This window comes from Schistocerca nitens, chromosome 5 (assembly GCF_023898315.1).
Source record: "Schistocerca nitens isolate TAMUIC-IGC-003100 chromosome 5, iqSchNite1.1, whole genome shotgun sequence".
In the NCBI taxonomy this organism is placed as follows: Eukaryota; Metazoa; Arthropoda; class Insecta; order Orthoptera; family Acrididae; genus Schistocerca; species Schistocerca nitens.
Window position 1 is genome coordinate 771363210 of NC_064618.1, and position 20858 is coordinate 771384067.

Here is a 20858-nt window from a genome sequence, read left to right on the forward strand (position 1 = left end):
GGCACCCCCCATTTGACCACACCCCACTCAGACCCCACATCACAGCCATTCTCAATAATGACCTTTTCCTATCTGTTGCTAAAGTACGAGGTGAACCAATTGTGAGCAACTCCCTCCATTCCATAATGGTCCAACTTCTGGAGCAATATTTTGTGATCAACACCATGAAACGCCTTAGTTAGCTCACCAATATACTTAACGTTCTAAGGCTTTTGTTTAACCCATCCAGTACCTCACATAGAAAAGAGAATATAGCACCTTCAGTTGTTAAACGACTTCTAAAGCCGAACTGTACATTTGATAGCAAATTATGTGATATAAAACAATCAATTACACTTACACACACAGTCTTTCCAATAACTTTTGCAAACACTGATGGGATAGAAATAGGTCTAAAATTGTCTACATTATACCTTCCTCCCGTTTTATAAAGCGGCTTTACTACTGTGTACTTAAATTGTTCAGGAAACTGACCATTCCTAAAGGAAAAATTACAAATATGGTTAAGAACAAAATGGTTCAAATGGCTCTGAGCACTATGGGACTCAACTGCTGAGGTCATTAGTCCCCTAGAACTTAGAACTAGTTAAACCTAACTAACCTAAGGACATCACTCACATCCATGCCCGAAGCAGGATTCGAACCTGCGACCGTAGCGGTCTCGCGGGGTTAAGAACAGGGCTAAAGTGTGCAGCACAGTATTTTATTATTATGCTAGGCACTGCATCATGCCCTTGAGAGTCCTTAGTCTTCAGTGATTTAATTATTGGCCCAATCTCCCCCTTTTCTGTATGACAGAGGGGTATTTCAGATTTCAATCTCGGAAAGACATTTGCCAAGAGAATTATATGATTCCCTGTAGAAACTAAATTGTTATTTAATACACCAGCAAAGCTTAGAAAGTGTTTGTTAAATACTGTACACATATCTGCTTCACCAATAACCTCGTCGTCAACGAACAGTTTCCGACAAGACAAAGACTGCAAAACGTTGCTTTGCCTGGCTCTCCGATGTGCATGCAAAAGACACGGATGAACATTGCCTGGAATGTGGACGTTCTGCAGATGTACTCGCATGACCTAATTCTCAAGATGCTTGCCTTCTGTCTCCGCGTACCGCCTCACGCAATCGGGCCTGAAATGCTCCTTCGACGGTTAAGACGTACTTTCTTCAATCAAAGACACATACGATTAACTGGATCAAAGGATTTCGTGTGCGCTATCCTTCTCGGAACGGTCTCAAAGTACTGTTTGACTTTTGGACTTCCTTGCAGGAACGACACGAGCAATTGCAATAAATTTCCAAATATAGTCACACCTTTCTTAATTACTTTAACGGTGTATTCAAGTGTGTGTGTGTGTGTGTGTGTGTGTGTGTGTGTGTGTGTGTGTGTGTGTGTGTATCTGAAGCTAAGTAACACCAGTTACGAGAAGTTGATTCTGGTGGACAATGACTTGATTCTTGGCACGGACGAGTGAACAAGACTGTATCCTGAGAACACATATACGAGTCCCCAATGTGGAACACTGGGACCGGATAAAGTTTATTTTCTGATGCTCTCAAGTGGTCGTCGTTCTTAGGCCTATATTGTACTACCGGAAGTTTCCTTTCTATATTGTTTGTTAATAAATTACACTGCTCTTCTTAACAACAAATTTTTCTGTTCTTATTTTAACTTAAATTCCATATTCCTGTTACACGGAAATTATAAAAACAAAGATATGGAATCATTCTTTTCCAATAAACGTGATGTTATTATCAAAAGCAAGAAAAAAAAGAAGTTTAGGCAAATGATCACAACTAAAAATGCGAATGAGCTCTTACAAAAATTAAAGAAATAGGTCAATAGCTGAGTTGGTAGAGTACTTGCCAGAAATGGGCTATATTTTATTTTAAAATTTTGATAGTGCTCTTGTCCGCGAAAGGCAAGTGTCCCGATTTCGTTTGTCGGTCCAGCACAATGTTTCAATCTGCAAGAAAGTTTCACTTCAGGGCACACTCTGCTACAGGGTGAAAAGTTAATTCTGAAATCATCCCCCGGGCCGTGCGCCTAAGCCATATCTCAGCAATACCCTTTCTTCCAGGAGTGCTAATCTTGCAAAATTCACAGGAGACATTATGTAAAGACTGGAATGTAGGAGAGGAGCTACTGGTGGAAGTGAAGATGTAAGGACGGCTGGTGAGTCCTGCTTGGGTAGCTCGGTCGGTAGAGCACTTACTCGCGATAGGCAAAGGTCCCGATTTCGAGTCTTGGACTGGCACACGGTTTTATTCTGCCAAAGTGTTTCATATCAGCGCACACTCCAATGCAGGGTGAAAACATCATTCCGCAAACATGCACCAGACTGTGGCCAAGCCATGTCCCCCCAATATCCTTTCTCCCAGGAAACTAGCCCAGCACGTTACACAGGAGAGCTTTTCTGAAATTTCGGAGGTAGGAAACAATATCCTGGAAGAAGCAAAGCTATGCGGACGGGTCGTTAGTTGCTCTTGGATAGCTCAGTCGGTAGGGCAATTCTCCGTGAAAGGGAGAGAACCCGAATTTGAGTCTCGGTCCGGCACACAGTTTTGGTTCAAATGGTTCAAATGGCTCTGAGCACTATGGGACTCAACATCTGTGGTCATAAATCCCCTAGAACTTAGAAATACTTAAACCTAACTAACCTAAGGACATCACACACATCCATTCCCGAGGCAGGATTCGAACCTGCGACCGTAGCAGTCGCGCGGTTCCTGACTGAGCGCCTAGAACCGCTAGACCACCGCGGCCGGCAGCACACAGTTTTAATCTGACAGAAAGTTTCATTAATGGCAAGTGTGTAATAATATGTGTTGATAACTGTTACATACTGAATTGTCATTTGCAGTGTCATCTTGTGCCAGTGAAGCGAATTACGAGATGTTTATCTATAGAGTAGATTGTATCTGGCGGGTAAAGGTTAACCAGACGCTGCATCTGCTGCGAAGCTTGATAGGGATCTATCCTCTTCTACATCTATAATAAATAAAATTTCCCCACCTTCATTATCTGTCTGTATGTGAAGGCTAATACCAGGGAGTACTATTTCCACTAACAGACTTATTCATGAGCAAGGTTAGTGTACATAATTTACTGCTACACCAGACAAGTGGTACAACCGTAGAACTTTATGCTGCATATGCAAATCTGAGTTCCAAACAAAATTGATTAGTATACGTTTTCTGAGTATTTCGCTGTGAGTGTCCTCAAGTGAATAAACTAATAGTCCATGACTGTACAAATTTTGAGTTCTCATTGGTGTCTCTTGTAGGAGAGTTATGCAAGCCACCAACACTAGTCACTGCCATCTCTACATACTACTGTTGCAACTGTGCAGGCATCACTGGGAATTCGCACCAACAGATTTGGACATTCAGCTACATGCCAGAGTTATGAGAATTGACGGCGTTGCAACAACAAGAGAAAAAAATACTATTTCCTTCCCTACGAAGGATTCCATAGTTACGAGGACTCCGAACATATTTATCCTTACGGTTCATGTCGACGAGCACGGAGTCCTCGATGGGCGCGGTGAGCTCCGTGTTGGCTGCTTGGCAGGTGAGCCTCGTGTTCAGGTCCGCCCGCTGGAGGCCCTCCAGAGTGACGTCAGCACGCACCGCTGACCCGTCCGGCAGCACCACCCCCAGCGTGCCCAGAGGCTCGTCCTCGCGGAACCACTGCACCGTGGGCGGTGGCGACCCTGCGCACACAATGGTCACAACAAAAACGTTTCATTAAGATCTACAAAGGGGAGCTGAGAAGTAATGCCTCCGGATTTTTATTGTGTTCTTAAAAAAATGGTTCAAATGTCTCTGAGCACTATGCGACTTAACTTCTGAGGTCATCAGTCGCCTAGAACTTAGAACTAATTAAACCTAACTAACCTAAGGACATCACACACATCCATGCCCGAGGCAGGATTCGAACCAGCGACCGTAGCGGTCGCTCGGCTCCAGACTGTAGCGCCTAGAACCGCACGGCCACTCCGGCCGGCTATTGTGTTCTCGTTGTCGATTCAGGTATTAAATGTCATGCATACTGCTCCCTCGACTTTCACTCTTTGCTTACGCCAATTACAACCATCGCCGCCAGAGAGCTCCGAATTGTAGCACGTAACATGGCAGACCCTCAGAAAACCAAAAGCACGTATGTGAAGAATTTTCAAATGTGTGTGAATTCTAAAGCGACCAAACTGCTGAGGTCATCGGTCCCTACGTTACACACTACTTAAACTAACTGTTGCTAAGAACAACACACACACACACACACACACACACACACACACACACACACAGGCACACAGGCACACAGGCACACACACACATATGCCCAAGGGAGGACTCGAAACTCGGGCGGGAGGGGCCGCGCAATCCGTGACATGACCCCTCTAACCCCGCGGCCACTCCGCGCGGCTCGTATGTGAAGAGTTTGTACCCACATGGAGCTTCCTCTCCTTTACTATTAGAATGGCAGTCCACACACGAGCGCTGAAACATCTGCAACAATCCGACGCTTTGCGTTTGCTGTCGTCCATTAGCCTTCATACAGTCCAGATTTCCCACCATTCTATTTTAATCCGTTTTCAAAATTTAAAGAACCCCTTCGAGGTCTTCGTTTTGATATTGTTGAAGCGGCGCCACCAGAAGTGAGACTGTGGCTCCGTCAACAAAATGAAACAATCTCCAGTGTTCACATCAACAAACTGGTCTGTCGTTGGAAGAAATGCGTTCGTCGCCAGGTTGACAGTGCTGATAAATAAAATATGTAGACATGAAGAATAAAGATGGAGAATGTTAATAACGTTTGTTTCATTAAAAAACCTGAACAGTTTTCACACATAAAATTAAAAGGCACTACTTTCAGTACGCCCTAGTACATAACATTTATTTGGAATGAAAATGCTCTAGAGCTAAGGTCAATCGCACCTGCTGAAAACCTTAGTCGTATTTATTAGAATATAGGTCACTCCATTCATAATAGGCACGAGACTGAACCCGCGGACACAGATACGCAAATCCATGGCTTTCATTAATATATGAACATCTTCAGTGAACTTGTTGTTTTACAGACAGAAGCAGGTCTACGGTTTCTCATGTTGCTCTGAGGATGACTAGATTTTATGATAACAATATATATATATATATATATATATATATATATATATATATATATATATATATATGTGTGTGTGTGTGTGTGTGTGTGTGTGTGTGTGTGTGTATTTTCCGTTGTCTAGTTCGTGTATAACGGGTTTTGATCCATCTTCGTAATTTTTGAGTATTATATGTGCTGCTTACGTGGAAATGATTTTGTACTCAGGATTAATGTAAGTCACATTCAAGTATTTGTTGTACTACTTCAAACCATGTGGGCGTTCTTGTTTAAATTTTATTTATGCATTCCTTTATAAAACTATTATAACAACTTAAGGTCAGATAGCGTACTCTGTTACAATTTCTCTTGCCTGAGATTTGCATTCCACCCTATTCAGTTTTCGGATACTTGTACCTAATCATTGGCTCTTTGATGAAACAACTGCTGCTTGTTTAAAGACCAATCATAATTCTCCTATCAGCTACGTAAAGGTTGCACTATGCATTCTTTTACATTAGTTAACAGATATGTTCTTCTTAGTAGCACCTGAATTTGTTTTGAGACAGAACCACCACCTGGGTGAGGTAGAGCTATACACAGTGTCACGATGTTAAATCTGTAATCTGCATTAAGCCTTTTGGGAGAAGTAAAACCATATTGCTTATTTTCTTGGATTGTTGTAGATCAGAGCTGGTCAAATTTCACGTTTAATAAAAGATTCATCACAATAGCTTCCACAACTTATTAAATAAAATCAATTTATCCTTTCTAAGTGGCATGTTACGTTCTTTGTGATCTGACACACTATAATTTCCAGCTCCTAGTGGTCCACCGTTTCCAGTTTTTTTGTATGGTTTTCTATATAGTAATAGAAATGGGCACCTAAATCCCTACTCTTTTTTTACTAGTCACCCACACAACCCGATTATGCAACGAATCGATGTGCCATACATACAACAGCTCCGTTTTAAGAAAATCTGGTCTTTCGCGCATGTCACCGTTTACGGCACAATATCTCCTTGTTTTGCGAATAGATTTACTGGTATAAAAGTAATAAATCTAAACGTCATGCATGATTCCGAAGTTTTACAACGTGAACAACAAAAAATATAGTAATCTTCGTACATCCATATTTGAAAAGGAGGACATTGGGACGTCAGCTGGTATAAATTTATATTAAAAATGAAGAAATTCCTCCAGCTGTATTTAAGGTGTCAATTTTATTTTGGCAACTAATTTCATCGACGTAACGACGTCATCTTCAGTCCCATGCAATTGTTATCGTCAAATGCGTGCGACTGATATTAGAAGTCAGTGGGAGATACGGACGTGCTCCATATGGAAGGTAGTTAGTAACTTTCACCTTCCGCACGGAGCATGTCCGTATCTCACCACTAACTTCTAATATCAGCCGCACGCAGTTGACGTCAACAAGTGTACGGGCCTGAAGACGACGTTCTTACAACGTTGAAACTAGTTGCCAAAATAAAATCGACACCTTAAAAACAGCTGGAGGAATTTCTTCATTTATAATTTAAAAATATAGTAAATGTAAACTTTTATTACTTTCACTTGCCTTTTTACTGTCAGCGAGAAAAGTCTCGAAAAGATATGGAATTATGTGCAAAGTTAGTTGGAGGTTGCCAAGCGACCACACTCTCAAACAGTGGAACAATATATACTAGGTTATTTGCGTGCCATGAGTTGGCATTTTCATGACGTGTACGTAGTTTCTAGCTTTAATAGTTGTCTTGTTGTGTTACACGTTTCACGGAATATTATTCTCCATAATGAGTATATTATGGCAGCATATCAAATTATTCTTCTCCCTGGAAGCCGATAAATAGGCACCTGGCTCCCTCACAGGGAACTGCACTGAACGAAGCTATCGAGGTACGCTACGCTACAGGCTGTAAAATACAGATATCATTACAACGCTAAACAATCTCTTTACTAACAGAATTACCAGACTAAGGTTAGGTAAATTTTTCGTCATGATATATCAGCTTACAAACATTACCTGTAATGTAAAACAGCAAGATTTGAGGAGGGGCCGATATGATGTGTCTGACATTAGTGTAAAAAATGTGAGCTAGAAAGAGTTGCCATAAGCGATGTTATAACATTTTTATGTTGTTGATTTCGTGTTCAAGTTCTTAAAAATATTGGTAATCAAACTGTGTTTTAGTTGTAATTTTAATGTAAAAACTTTTTATTCAAATATACAGGGTGAGCATTAAGTAAACCGACAAACTGCAGGGACGGTTTCCTGGCTGGAAATAGAGGAAAAAAGGTACTATTGACATGTGTCCAAAATGGACGGTGTGCGTGCAACGCCAATAAAAGGTCCTGGAACACATTAGAGAGCTGCATCACATTAATGTCAAGAGAGATGTTCAGAGTGGCTTCCATCGGACTGCAGGTGATAAGGATAGTTGCGATTGTCTGCAGGATACACATAATCTTATTTTTGCTTACGCTATGTGGCAGGCCACTTGCTTGGAACTTGCACCAGGGTTTGTCACAATATCCTGTGCAACCCGGTCCCCCAACTCTGGTATGCGCGCAGTCCGTCGCCTCCCAGCATTCTTGTCTGTCGAAAAGGACCTTTAATGCCATAAACGCCAGAAAAGTGTTTGAAATGTTGAGAAATATACCTACTTAAGGACTGGGAAATTGCTCAAGTCACACCAATACCCAAAAAGGGAAGTAGGAATAATCCGCTGAATTTCAAGTCTATATCACTAACGTCGATTTGCAGTAGGGTTTTATGAAGTACCTCGAAGAAAACGATTTATTGACATATAGTCAGCACGGATTCAGAAAATATCGTTCTTGTGAAACACAAATAGCTCTTTATACTCATGGAGTAACAAGGGCTATCGACAGGGGATATCAAATTGATTCCATATTTTTTAGATTTCCAGAAGTCTTTCGACACCGTTCCACACAAGTGTCTTCTAATCAAACTGCGTGCCTACGAAGTATCGCCTAAGTTGTGCGACTGGACTCGTGATTTCCTGTCAGATAGGTCACAGTTCGTAGTAATAGACGGAAAGTCATCGAGTAAAACAGAAGTTATATCCGGCGTTTCTCAAGGAAGTGTTATAGGCCCTCTATTGTTCCTGATCTATATTAAAGAAATTGGAGACAATCTTAGTAACCGTCTTAGATTGTTTGCAGATGTTTCTGTCATTCACCGTCTTGTAAAGCCATCAGATGATCAAAACGACTTGCGAAATGATTTAGAAAAGATATCTGTATGGTGCGAAAAGTAGCAATTGACACCGAATAAAGAAAAGTGCGAAGTTATTCACATGAGTGCTAAAAGAAATCAGCTAAATTTCGATTACGTGATAAGTCACACAAATCTGAGGGCTGTAAATTCAAGTAAATACTTAGAGATTACGATTACAAATAACCTAAACTGGAACGATCACATAGATAATATTGTGGGTAGAGCAAACCAAAGACTGCGATTCATTGGCAGAACACTTAGAAGGTGCAACAAGTCTACCAAAGAGACTGCTTACACTACGCTTGTCCGCCCTATTCTGGAGTACTGCTGTGCGGTGTGGGATCCACATCAGGTGGTACTGACGGATAACATCGAAAAAGTACAAAGCACGGCAGATCGTTTTGTATTATCACGAAATAGGGGAGATAGTGTCACAGACATGATATGTGAATTGGAGTGGCAATCATTAAAACAAAGGCGTTTTTCGTTGCGACGGGATCTTCTCATGAAATTTAAATCACCAGTTTTCTCCTCCGATTGCGAAAACATTCTGTTGGCACCAACCTACATAGGGAGAAATGATCATCACGATAAAATAAGAGAAATCAGGGATCGCACGGAAAAATTTAAGTGCTCGTTTTTCCCGCGTGCCGTTATAGAGTGGAACGGCAGAGAGACAGCTTGAACGTGGTTCATTGAACCCTCTGCCAGGACCTTTATTGTGAATAGCAGAGTAATCACGTAGATGTAGTGATGTGGTTGATGTCTGAAGTTTCTTGTTTTGTTGTAGCCGTGCTGCCTCTCGGCCGTTTCCACCTGCTTGGCCGTACACAAACACCACCTCGGATTGTTTCTGACACGAATACCGGGCCCTTCTTCTCCTTTCGGTATGCTGCGTCTGTCACACAACCAATAACACACAAGGAACTCATGGCACGAGTGACACGACCCGCTATTCGTCAGCGCCATCTACAATGGCAACGACGCATTTCTGCACACATGTTCATAGGATATTTTTCCTTTATTTCCAGTCAGGAAACCGCACCCGCAGTTTGTCGGTTTTATTAATGTTCAACTTGTACATCATTATTTCTTCTAAAAATTCTAATAATGATCGGTATTTCATCGTGGACGGGATAATGTTGTTTAAATACGAAAATACACAGGTGGTCCACTTTATATAAAGTAGTGGGGTAAAGCGGATCAGACTTGTAAAATACGTATTTTAGTAACTGCGTCATGTAAAAATATAATGTTAAGATATGATGTTAGCGGCATCTGTAATGTAAAATCTGTAAAATACGACTTCATCTTTTATAGATTCTCATTGATCTTTAACGTTCTCCTTCCTTATGAAAACACGAAATTTTCGTCCACTTCAAATCAGATCACATGTGCTTCTTTAGACTTGACATTTACACATTCTTCTATGACACCTGAAGTGAGGTTTGGTTTTCCTGTCATGAGAGCTGCGAGAAGAAGTCCTGGATTTTCCCGCCAGCGTAGCGGACTTTGAATGAACTTCTATGGGCTTTGATTGACTATTCAATACTTCTGTAAAGCACTGATTCCCGATGGAAATCTAACAGTGGCGTAGCTTCAGAACTTCTCATAACACATACGCATCGGCAGCATGTATGCTGAGCACAGTTAATGGCAATCGGTCGCCTATGGAGTTTCCCATTCATACGCAAGGTAAATGTTTTACACGTATGAGTGACACGAAACTGCTCAGGAGGATAAAGTAATTATTTTAGCATCGATTGTGATTTTGAAGGAAATGTCTTACCACAAGAGAGTTGTTGAATGTAATCATTAAAGTGGTACATACAGTGATACAGTGATGCAGCTGGCGTACTACCTTTTAGAGGCACCGTAGCAACAAACAGTGACTGATCGCTCACTACGAGTAAGAGTGGGGAGATTTTGCTGTCAACGTTAACTGTTCAAAAATTTACATGGTATGAATCAGTTTTAACAGAATACAACGTAAAAAGCTATGTTTCGTAATTGTGGAAAGAAAGAATACAGAAGTAACCGAAGGGCACTAAAGGATCAAACGTCGGGTCCGTTTGTCTTCTGTCGTTCCCTATATCTGTCAAAGACCTCGTAGGTGAAGACTAGGCTCTCTTTACAGTTGACAAAAGTTTTGTAAATCTGATCAGAGAATTTGTTAACAATGTGGGGAAAATGGGTTTACCGCTTGAGCTCTAAGTACACCGTGCATTTCGTTATGCGGAACAGACGAATTAATGCACATAATAAAGTATCATGTGATCATGAGTCGCTGAATAGAGCAGAATGCTCGAAGATTTAAGTTATAAATATTGATGGGAATTTGAACTGAGAAGAGCATGTTACTGGGGTTCCCAAAAGCTTAGTTGTTTGGCATATTATTTTCATTAATGAATGACTTGCAGTACTATTTTCTAGGGTAGTAAAAAAGTTATAAATTTCTCACAAACGAGTCGTGAGAGCATGTAAGGTTTACCAAAAATAACCTCTGCAGTCTGTTCTCCATAGTGTTTGTAATAAATCTGGTGTCTGTCCTACGAATCATCAGGTGTTTTGCCTTTGTTTTTATCTGTAGATATTTGCAACAATAGTATTGGCATTATCGATATGCGCAGCTAATAGAAAAGTTTCGATAACCATATAAAAAAAACTCTGGGAGCAGGAGTATGACTTTGTGGCACGATGGAATAATGAATATCAGTAACAAGAAAGAGGAAAGACCAACCACTGAAATGAAACACCAGGCCAAATTGACTCTAATTTATTACGATATTCTCCTTAGCAAATGCGTCAATGGGAACAAGAAATGACACGGCTGCCCAGTTACCTGCTCCAGCGAGCCGCTCCAGCCGTAGACTGAAACCACCAGACGGATAATGTCAGGAGGCGATATGACAACAAGCCTTTTTGTAGTTTTTAGGAAGTTTCCCACATTTCAATGAGCGAATACCGGGCTAGTATCCAAGGCCTGCCTCACACTCACACGATTCGCAAACCTTTAGAAAAGCTTTCCTCACTATCACATCAATAAATCACATGCAGACAGGGTGGGGGTGGGGGTGGAGGGGAGAGGAATTGAATGGTGACAATAAAGGCGTCCTGCTACCCTGTAAATTAAAAATAGTAAATCTGTTAATAACATACAGACCCTGGGCCGATGAAGGACAAAGGCACAAGAAAAAGAAGAACCAGGAAATTAAACGAAGAGAAAGGTAAACTGCCATTTGTAAATATATAACAATTTTAACTAATGGCTGGCTTACTTTTGATGAAGTCTACGAATATTAAGAGGAAATGAAATTATCATCACCTCATAAGTCTTTAGTAAGCAGACCGTGGATGTACCTACAGGAACTGCTGAGTTGTACCAGAAATGCATATCAAATCCACATGGAGGTAACACAAATCGATCAGTCATTGATGAGTCTTCGGCTACCTATCCAAATGTTAAAAAAGACATGAAACCTAGTTAAGGAAAAACCGTGTGACAACAAACAACTAAGAAATCGTATTCCCATTTCGCTGTGCTGAAGATTCTCACCATTATTCTCGTGCTGAAGAGTCCAAGCTGGGTGGTTAGCTGCCTAAAGCTAAATGTCGGCAACTGAAAGCTGCAACCTCTCTCCGGAAAATCAGTCATCTTACACCACATATCCAAGCCAGAATTTCAAGTTCCCCTAAGCGAGTTTGGCGTTCCAATCCGAAGTCATCAACGAAAAATAGAAAAACCTGAAGCAAAGACTGAATTAAACTGATCTACAGCTTGCTGTCTGCCCTCCGTTCCCTACAAACTCCACTAATCGGAAGTCTCCTTTATACGTTTTTCAATAAGACTCCAGAAAGTGGACTCTCTTCCTGCATATAAAATTCTGAGAAACTGCCAGTCCATACCTCAATCTCTCTCTATTTTTTTAATTTTTTTTTAGAGATCAGGCACTGAATTACTTTCCCTCTCTTCTACAAAAAGGCTGATCTCACTCCACATCGAGTTGCCTTTGACTGACGCAGTTCCGCACTCATAAGGGCAAGGAGAGATTTGTAACAGAGCAGATCCAGATAGGTTCCTGTGGGAATAACAGATATCACTCTCTTGGAGCTGGTCTTTCTCTCCCTTTTTTCAGAAGGTGGAAGTCAGAATAAACGGTGGATTTCATTCTCTAGCATGCCAGAGGGGCGTTAGGGTCACTGACCTTCTCCTCATCCCTTCCGCTGTTCATCATGGTCCAGGCAAGTATGCAATAACAGAAACAGAGGATAGGCAATAATTACCCAGATTGGGAAAACTGAGACGGGTGTTGGCAGTTCAGTACTAAAAGTCACTGATATTACCACTTATATCAGCATCGGATATCTGTTAATCCGGTATGAGAAAAGACACAGTTTCCGACACATTAAATCAGAAGAAATAAATATGAAATGTGCCACGGCAGCTACGGGCTGACGCATTTCAGCTATGGGTTGACGCATTTCACCTTCAGCACCATCTCTTTCAAACAGACAGAAAAGAAACCGAGTTAAATCTCCACCTACATCTACACTCTGCAAGCCACACTGCAGTGTGTAGTGGAGGATTCTTTGCGTACTAGTGTCACTTCTTCCCTTCCCTGTTCCAGTCGTGCCGGCCGGAGTGGCCGTGCGGTTCTAGGCGCTACAGTCTGGAGCCGAGCGACTGCTACGGTCGCAGGTTAGAATCCTGCCTCGGGCATGGATGTGTGTGATGTCCTTAGGTTAGTTAGGTTTAATTAGTTCTAAGTTCTAGGCGACTGATGACCTCAGAAGTTAAGTCGCATAGTGCTCAGAGCCATTTGAACCATTTGTTCCAGTCGCGAATGCGATCTTCAGGGTCTTTGGTAAGCCTACATGTGAGCTCTTTTGCGAGACGTACGTAGGAGGAAACAATGTATTTGTGGACTCCTTTAGGAACGTACGCTTCGGAACCCGGCCACGTCAAAGAATGCCTGTTTTGTGGCGTCTGCCATTGGTGTAGGTTGATGATATCCGTAATGCTTTTGCGCTTACTACAATAAACTACAACTAAACAGGCTACTCTTCTTTGGATATTCTCTATTTCAGATTTATTTTATGTCGTCGTTCCCCTACAGTTTGCTCGGTATGTATACTCCTAGATATTTTATGGAAGTGACTGCTTTCCGTGATTATTCTGCCATTGTGCAACCATACAGTAATGGATTTATGTAAGTTTGCAGAGTTTCGTGGACGATGTTATTGACGTTAAAATCTCTTGGTTGTTAGGCGGCGTCACAGTTCTTCAAACGATCGTCGTTTCGATCTTCTTCACGATCTTAGGGTTTTCACAGTAAATTGAGGATTGTCAGAGACCAGTGTCACTAAGTTATTTTAACTAATGAGCAGACCTCTCCAGCACTCTCCTCTATAAGAGAAGACTACACTGGTCTCTGAAAGTGCTCAAACAACAGTGGACACTAAAAGATCCTGAAGACGAACCGAGCAGAGGTGCCGAAACGTCGAGCATTTGAAGAAATATTACGTGGCCTAACAACATGGAAGAATGTAACTTCATTAAAGGATATTTTTTGTCTACGTATTCGCAGTACGTTAAGCCTCGTGGAACTTCTTACGTTTCTAGTATGTCATTTATGTGTATTGTGAAAAGTAATGGTGCTATAACACTCCGCTGGGGCGCGCTCGAAGTTACTTTTACATCTGTAGAATGAAATGCTATGTTGCGTTTGCTGTAAACTCTTCAACCCTATCAGACAGTTGGTCTGATATTCCACATGCTGATATTATGTTCATTAATCGGGTGTGGGGAACTGTATCTGATGCCCTCTGAAAGTCTAGGAACACAGTACCTACCTGGGCGCCTATATCGTGGACGAACAGAGCGAGTAGGGACCGTTTTTTTCGGAATCCATGATGGTTGGCACAGAACAGATTTTGCATTGTTAAACAGATCTGGCCTATGTGTGCAATTACAATTCACTAGCTCACAGATCTGGCCTATGTGTGCAGTTACAATTCACTAGCTCACTAGGATGTTTCTTTAAATTCAATTGCAAAATTTGCATCCAACAGATCTATAAAAAGCACTTTATAAATACGTGATAATAAAAGGGCAAACACTATTAATTATTAAGCAGTAACTTTATACTGGCAGCTTCGCTTTTTCAGGCATGTGCCACATATATAGCATCTGTCTCCTCCTATCTACCCTTTCTGTCCATTTGCTGCACCCCCTCTCTCTGTCCATCACCGCTCAAAACTTGCTTTCCATCTCCTCCCTCATCTCCTTGTCCGTCTACTCCGACCGCCTCTTTCTGTCTATCAACTCTTCCTGCCTCTCTCTGACCATCTCCCATCCACCTACTCTCTGACATCTACTAACCTGATCTCCCGTCCTGCAGATCTGTCCATCTTCTCATCTCCCCTCTCTCTCTCTATCTCCTCATCCGCTTCTCTCCATTCACCTCCTCCTCAAACACCTTTCTGTCCACTTGCTCCTCACAGGCTCTCTGGCTATGTGTCTCTCCTCCCTCTCTGTCCATCTCCTCCCATCTCTCTCTCCGTGTCAACCTCCTCTCCCCCATTTCCGGCTCTCTTCCCCGTCCATTTCCTCCACACCACTCTCTCTCTCTGTCCATCTCCTCGTCCCATCTTTATCTTTCTATCTCCTCCACCCCTGTCTCTGTCCATCTCAACGTCACCCTCTTCTTCCTCCGTACTCCTCTGCTCAGCCATGCCAGTCCACACATACACATCCTGAAACGCATTCTAAAATCAATTGCTAGGTTTTTACAGGGAAACGATAAATGCTTACACAGAAAATGGCAGGCAGCAAATATTGAATGGTCAACGCTAAATTGTCAGTGTTTAAATGCTTGAATTATTAAAAAATGGTTCAAATGGCTCTGAGCACTATGGGACTTAACATCTAAGGTCATCAGTCCCCTAGAACTTAGAACTACTTAAACCTAACTAACCTAAGGACAGCACACAACACCCAGCCATCACGAGGCAGAGAAAATCCCTGACCCCGCCGGGAATCGAACCCGGGAACCCGGGCGTGGGAAGCGAGAACGCTACCGCACGACCACGAGATGCGGGCAATTATTAAACAGTTGAATATTTTAGTAGATTATGTGATGTATTACTGGAATGGCTAGATAGGTTGTATAATAACGGAAGAAATAATGAGATTATACAAACATAGTAGTGTCAGTGAGGAATACCAATCAAGTGAGTTTATGCACTGTTACCTTTGTACAACACTATTCGTCCTGTTAAGAGTGAATATGTAAAATTACATGAAAATCTAATAAGTCAAAGGAGAAAAACGTTTCTTTCCATACATAAATACCACAAAGATCTGCTTACTGATCACCACCACACTTTTGTATTAAATATAAAATCCCATAGTCTGATGCCTCATAGAACTGCACTATAAATCTGCATTAACGTGTTTTAATGTACTGAAGATGTATTGAGGAGTTCTCTACTGTTGCGTGAAACTTACAATGATAAGTACCAAGCAAAAATTTTGCAGTTATCGAATAACTAGATAACTGAAATAAGCATCATCACGACACTCGTAGATTGCAGTTAAATATTCGATAACCTAGTACTCTCTTTTTACGCTCCTACCAATATAATTTGACATGTTCTATGTAGCTGACAAATTGTATGTGCACACGTTATAAGTTACTCTTGCTTACATATCGACGACATCGGTTGTTTTCGCAAGACAACAAGCAGGTTTTGTTAATTGAGATTAGTATGTGGTACGTGACTACCTGCGAGCATTATAAAAATCAGCCATTTTGGTATTCTTGCTCATTTTCGTCGTACTGATATTTATTCACAGCAGCTACAAATAACATTTTCTGTCTACAGTTTATACCATACTCAGTTGGTAGCTTCTCACTTCATAATAATCAGGCCTGACATGAAGGTCAACAACACAGTGACAACAATCTTTTCTCTCGTCTCCACAGAGCCCAACATTTAGCGACGCTCTAATAAAAATTAATTCTTGTTCACTTAACGACAGAATATAACAACATTTACAAACTAGCATGAAAATACAGAACATTTATATAAAAACAACTGATTAATGCTCATCTTGCATAATTTACTTTACTGACTGACTAAGAGCTGTCGAACAATTTCTAATAACATAGCTCATAACAGAACATGTATTTCCATTTTATAATGTACGTGTTACTTACATGGCGAAAGTGAAACTTTGAAGAAAATACTTATATGTTGCATTAAGTCACAAAATCTGGATATGTTAGGGTATTGTATGAATAGGAACAAAGAGATTATGAAACAGTAGAAACGCTACAAATTTTGTGTAAACGGTCTTCATGATAGCAGTAAATCATCGGGGGGAGAGAAAAAAAAATACTGTTTGAGCTGCAAAGACAATGCAAGTTGACACATTGTGGAGCTAACGTCGTGGATTTAACAAATTCACAACAGGAATGTGCACAGTTTTTCAAATAAATTTTGAGAACTTGGGTATTCTGCAGTTTTTAAATATTTGTAACGCTGTTGGTCCTCACATGAATTGCATTTTTTATGCTGTCATTTGTAGTTGTCGTAAGGGGAAAGATAAGCAATTCAGAAAGCCCGGTAACCGATGTGTCATGTAGTGAGATAGTGGTAGTTAAGCGCAAATTCATAAGGCATTGTTTGAGTAAGGTATGGATCAGGCACACTGACAAATTTCCAAACGACACGACATGGATTTGCTGACACAACCACAAGATTAACCGAGCCCAAGGATGATATGACACCTTGATATCACGGTCAGAGGTGTTAGTTTGCATACTGTAGTGCTATATGTCCGTAGCCACGTTAGTAAACGGTAATTCTGCCTCAGTTATGCACAGTGAATACCATAATTAATTGCAAGAAAATGTTTGCAGTAGATATGAGTCCGTAAACATGTCGTTTGCGAGATGACTGCTCTAGCAGCCGTTACTGAATTAATAAATATATGTGTACGCCATTTGGCAGCATTCAAACGACAAATCAGGCGAGTCAGTTACAGCTCTGATTACACGAGATATGCTTTCCACCCACTACTGTGCCACACCGCACCACTGGCAAGCTGTGTAGTAGCCTGTCGTGTTCAAAAGCATCAGAATTTTTCGTCGTCTTCAGAAGTATTTAAACCGTCTGAATTTTACGCAGTTTAGCACTATGTTGAAAGCTTTTCTGAACGATTTGTTGGATGTTTTAAAAATGCTCCATTAACTGTCGTATTCAATGATGATATTACAGATTTAGGTTAATTCATAACTGACGCGTAACGAAATAGTACTTGATGTCTCTACAAACCATATTGCAAAGTGCTGTGTGCCTTCCCACTGACTGAGCATTTTACTTGTTACGACAAATCTTGTGCTGCGACATCCATTTGACCTTATACGACAAAACTCTCCATAGGCCCATCTTTGTGCAGATGGTACCGGACATAAACTGTTCTATATAAAATGGTGACTCCAAACACAGTCTAAATTTCCAGTAGTTATTTTGTTTAAGCAGCCAGTTTCAGTGTTACATTACACAATATTCAGGCCCCCTGACCGACGTGTAGGAAGAATCCCATCTCTGATCTTGTGAGTCCGCAGCTCGTGGTCGTGCGGTAGCGATCTCGCTTCCCACGCCCGGGTTCCCGGGTTCGATTCCCGGCGGGGTCAGGGATTTTCTCTGCCTCGTGATCACTGGGTGTTGTGTGCTCTCCGTGGGTTAGTTAGGTTTAAGTAGTTCTAAGTTATAGGGGACTGATGACCATAGATATTAAGTCCCATAGTGCTCAAAGCCATTGGAACCATTTTTTTGATCTTGTGAAAATAGCGACCAGCATTCAGTGACTGTTGTCAGCAGATTCTTGAAGATTTTTGACACAGCGATCCTTTAGATTTTAGTCGGCAAGTACTTACTGATGGGATCGCTGTGTCAAAAATCTACGTATACCAGTCACAGAATGCTGTCCCCTATTCTGACTGGACCAGAGTCGGTATTCTTCCTACAAGTCTGTCAGGGGGCCTGAACATGGTGTAACGTTGAACTGAAACTTGATGTTCAAATAATATAATAACGAGAAACTTAGATAGCTGAAGATGTTTGGATTCGCCATTTTAATAAGACACATGTTGATTAGCCACTGGAAAGCCTGCACTCGGTGATTATGCATTTTGCAAGGCACAGTCTTCCTAGATATCTTTACTCAGTCAAATATGAAACTCTTGCAGTAACAAGCATGATCTGACAATTCATTTTGCAAGCCCTAGCTTGTCATCACTTATTGAGTTGGTGAAATATGTAAATACATTCGTGTGCATGCACAGACATTATCAATTTGATTGAATGATCTATAGTTTGACTCGACCTTTGCTCTCCCTATTCTGTAACTACCTTTTCGAAAACACAGTTAAACAATAATGGGGAGAGTCCATCTCACTGTCTAACACCAGTCTTTATATCAAATGGTTCAGAAATTTCTCCCATGAATATAAATTTAGAGCTGGTGTCGGTTAATGTTTCCTTAATGTTAGAGCTTTTTATCTACTTCTTGGTTCAAATGGTTCAAATGGCTCTGAGCACTATGGGACTTAACATCTGTGGTCATCAGTCCCCTAGAACTTAGAACTACTTAAACCTAACTAACCTAAGGACATCACACACATCCATGCCCGAGGCAGGATTCGAACCTGCGACCGTAGCAGTCGCGCGGTTCCGGACTGAGCGCCTAGAACCGCTAGACCACAGCGGCCGGCTCTACTTCTTGTTCCTTATAAACTTAGAAAAGAGATTCACGATGAACTGAGTCACAGGCCTTTCTAAAATCCACAAATGTACATATAATATTGTTACCAGAAATCCTTTGATGCCCAAGGATTAGTTTTAAATGAAGAATTTGTTCTGCACAGGATGTTTTTGGTCTAAAGCCTGCTTGTTATTCACCAATTTTAGGTGCTAACTGTTCTTGGGCTCAATCAAGTAAACGTTGCGAGAGAATTTTCTACGTGACCGGGAGAAGAGCGATTCCTCGGTTATTATTAGCATGTGTTCTATCCCCCTTTTTATGCAAAGCGATAAATTAGGGCTGTTTTCCAATCCTGGGGTGTTTTCTTAGTTTGCCAGATATGTCCTATTAGTTGAGTGATCTCCTTTATAATGTTAGAGCCAGATGATTTTAGTAGTTCTGCAATTATAACTCCTGCGGATGCTCTATTGTTTATAAGTCGCTTAATTTGATTACTTATTTCGAATTTGTCTGGTTTCTTAGAGTTAGGGTTGGTATTATTAGTTGGTTATGGTTGAAATTTACTAGCTGGTTCTGGACAGTTTAATAGTTTCTCAAAATAATTAGCAAGTACCTTACAGTTTGACTGGTTGTTACGAGCCAAACTGCCATTTTCAATTTTGAAGCAAAGACTTTGAGGTTGGTGACTGGTTAGTTTTATTTTGAATGTTTTACAAACGTTTCTTGTATTGTTCTTTCGTAAGTCTTTTTCGATTTATAAAAGTTGGGCATTTTCGCAGTTTCCTTTAGTCTGTCTGATTAATTTGATGCTTCTTTTCTTACATTTAGAAATGTGTTGCACGTAATTTCACGCCTAGGTTTAACTGCTGTCTCACAATCCGCATTCCACCAAAGGTGTTTTTGTTTCTTTCGAAGCGGAATTAAATTTTGTGTGGTTCTGATGAACTTTTCTTTCAGGCTTTGCCAATTGTTGGATTATTTTTTGTTAAGTTCGCTTGTTAGAGTTGGCGTTGTTTTAGCAGTGTCAAATTCTGGGACAACAGTTTTAGTTTTGAAGAGTTTTTGAGGTTGAAGTTTTACTTTTATTCGCTTTAATAATGGGCAAAATCAATATTAGTCCCTTTCCTAATTGGAAATTTCTTTGTACCTAGGGCATGAAATTTCTATATGATCGATTTGAAATTCCCCAATAAATGTATTGGGTGCCCGCCAAGTTTTTTGTTTAAAAGGGTTCTTTTCAGAATGTGTTGACATGATTTTTTGGTCAAATTTTTTTCACGTATCAAGTCTTCGGCCATTTCGGTTTGTCAATTTACGCACAGGAAATCCACCTACCGTTTTCTTATATTTTTTTCTCCTTACCTAATTGAACATTAAAATCACCCATTGTAATTTTAACATGGAGAATTTTCGAGATGATGCTTTCAAACGTTTCCCAAGCTTCATTAACTTCGTCAGGTTTTTGACGATTCTCCTCACTGACTGGCATATGGCATTATTTGCGCATTCAAGAGAAATTTTCATTAGTCTACTATTAATAGGCTTACCTCCGTTACTGCATTTAAAATATTTTTAGAGACTGTAAAAGCAATTATTAGATGTGGCGTGTTATTAAGTATTCTTTCATCAGTTTTACTTTTAAAAAGGCGATGACTGCCGAAATCCTTGGTATTGTTGTCAGTCATTGTTCCGTAGCCGACTTGCCGCGGCTGGGCCCGCTGCATGAGGGGGGG

At 40.9% G+C, this 20858-nt stretch overlaps 1 protein-coding gene across 1 annotated transcript in view; it reads right to left on the reverse strand.

Moving 5' to 3' along the window:
- LOC126260711 (hemicentin-1-like) overlaps positions 1-20858 on the reverse strand; it is a 768668-nt gene that overhangs the window by 216477 nt on the left and 531333 nt on the right. The window contains exon 5 of the mRNA XM_049958048.1: positions 3513-3719. Within this exon, the coding sequence (XP_049814005.1) occupies positions 3513-3719 (207 nt within the window). The remainder of the gene's footprint in view (positions 1-3512; positions 3720-20858) is intronic.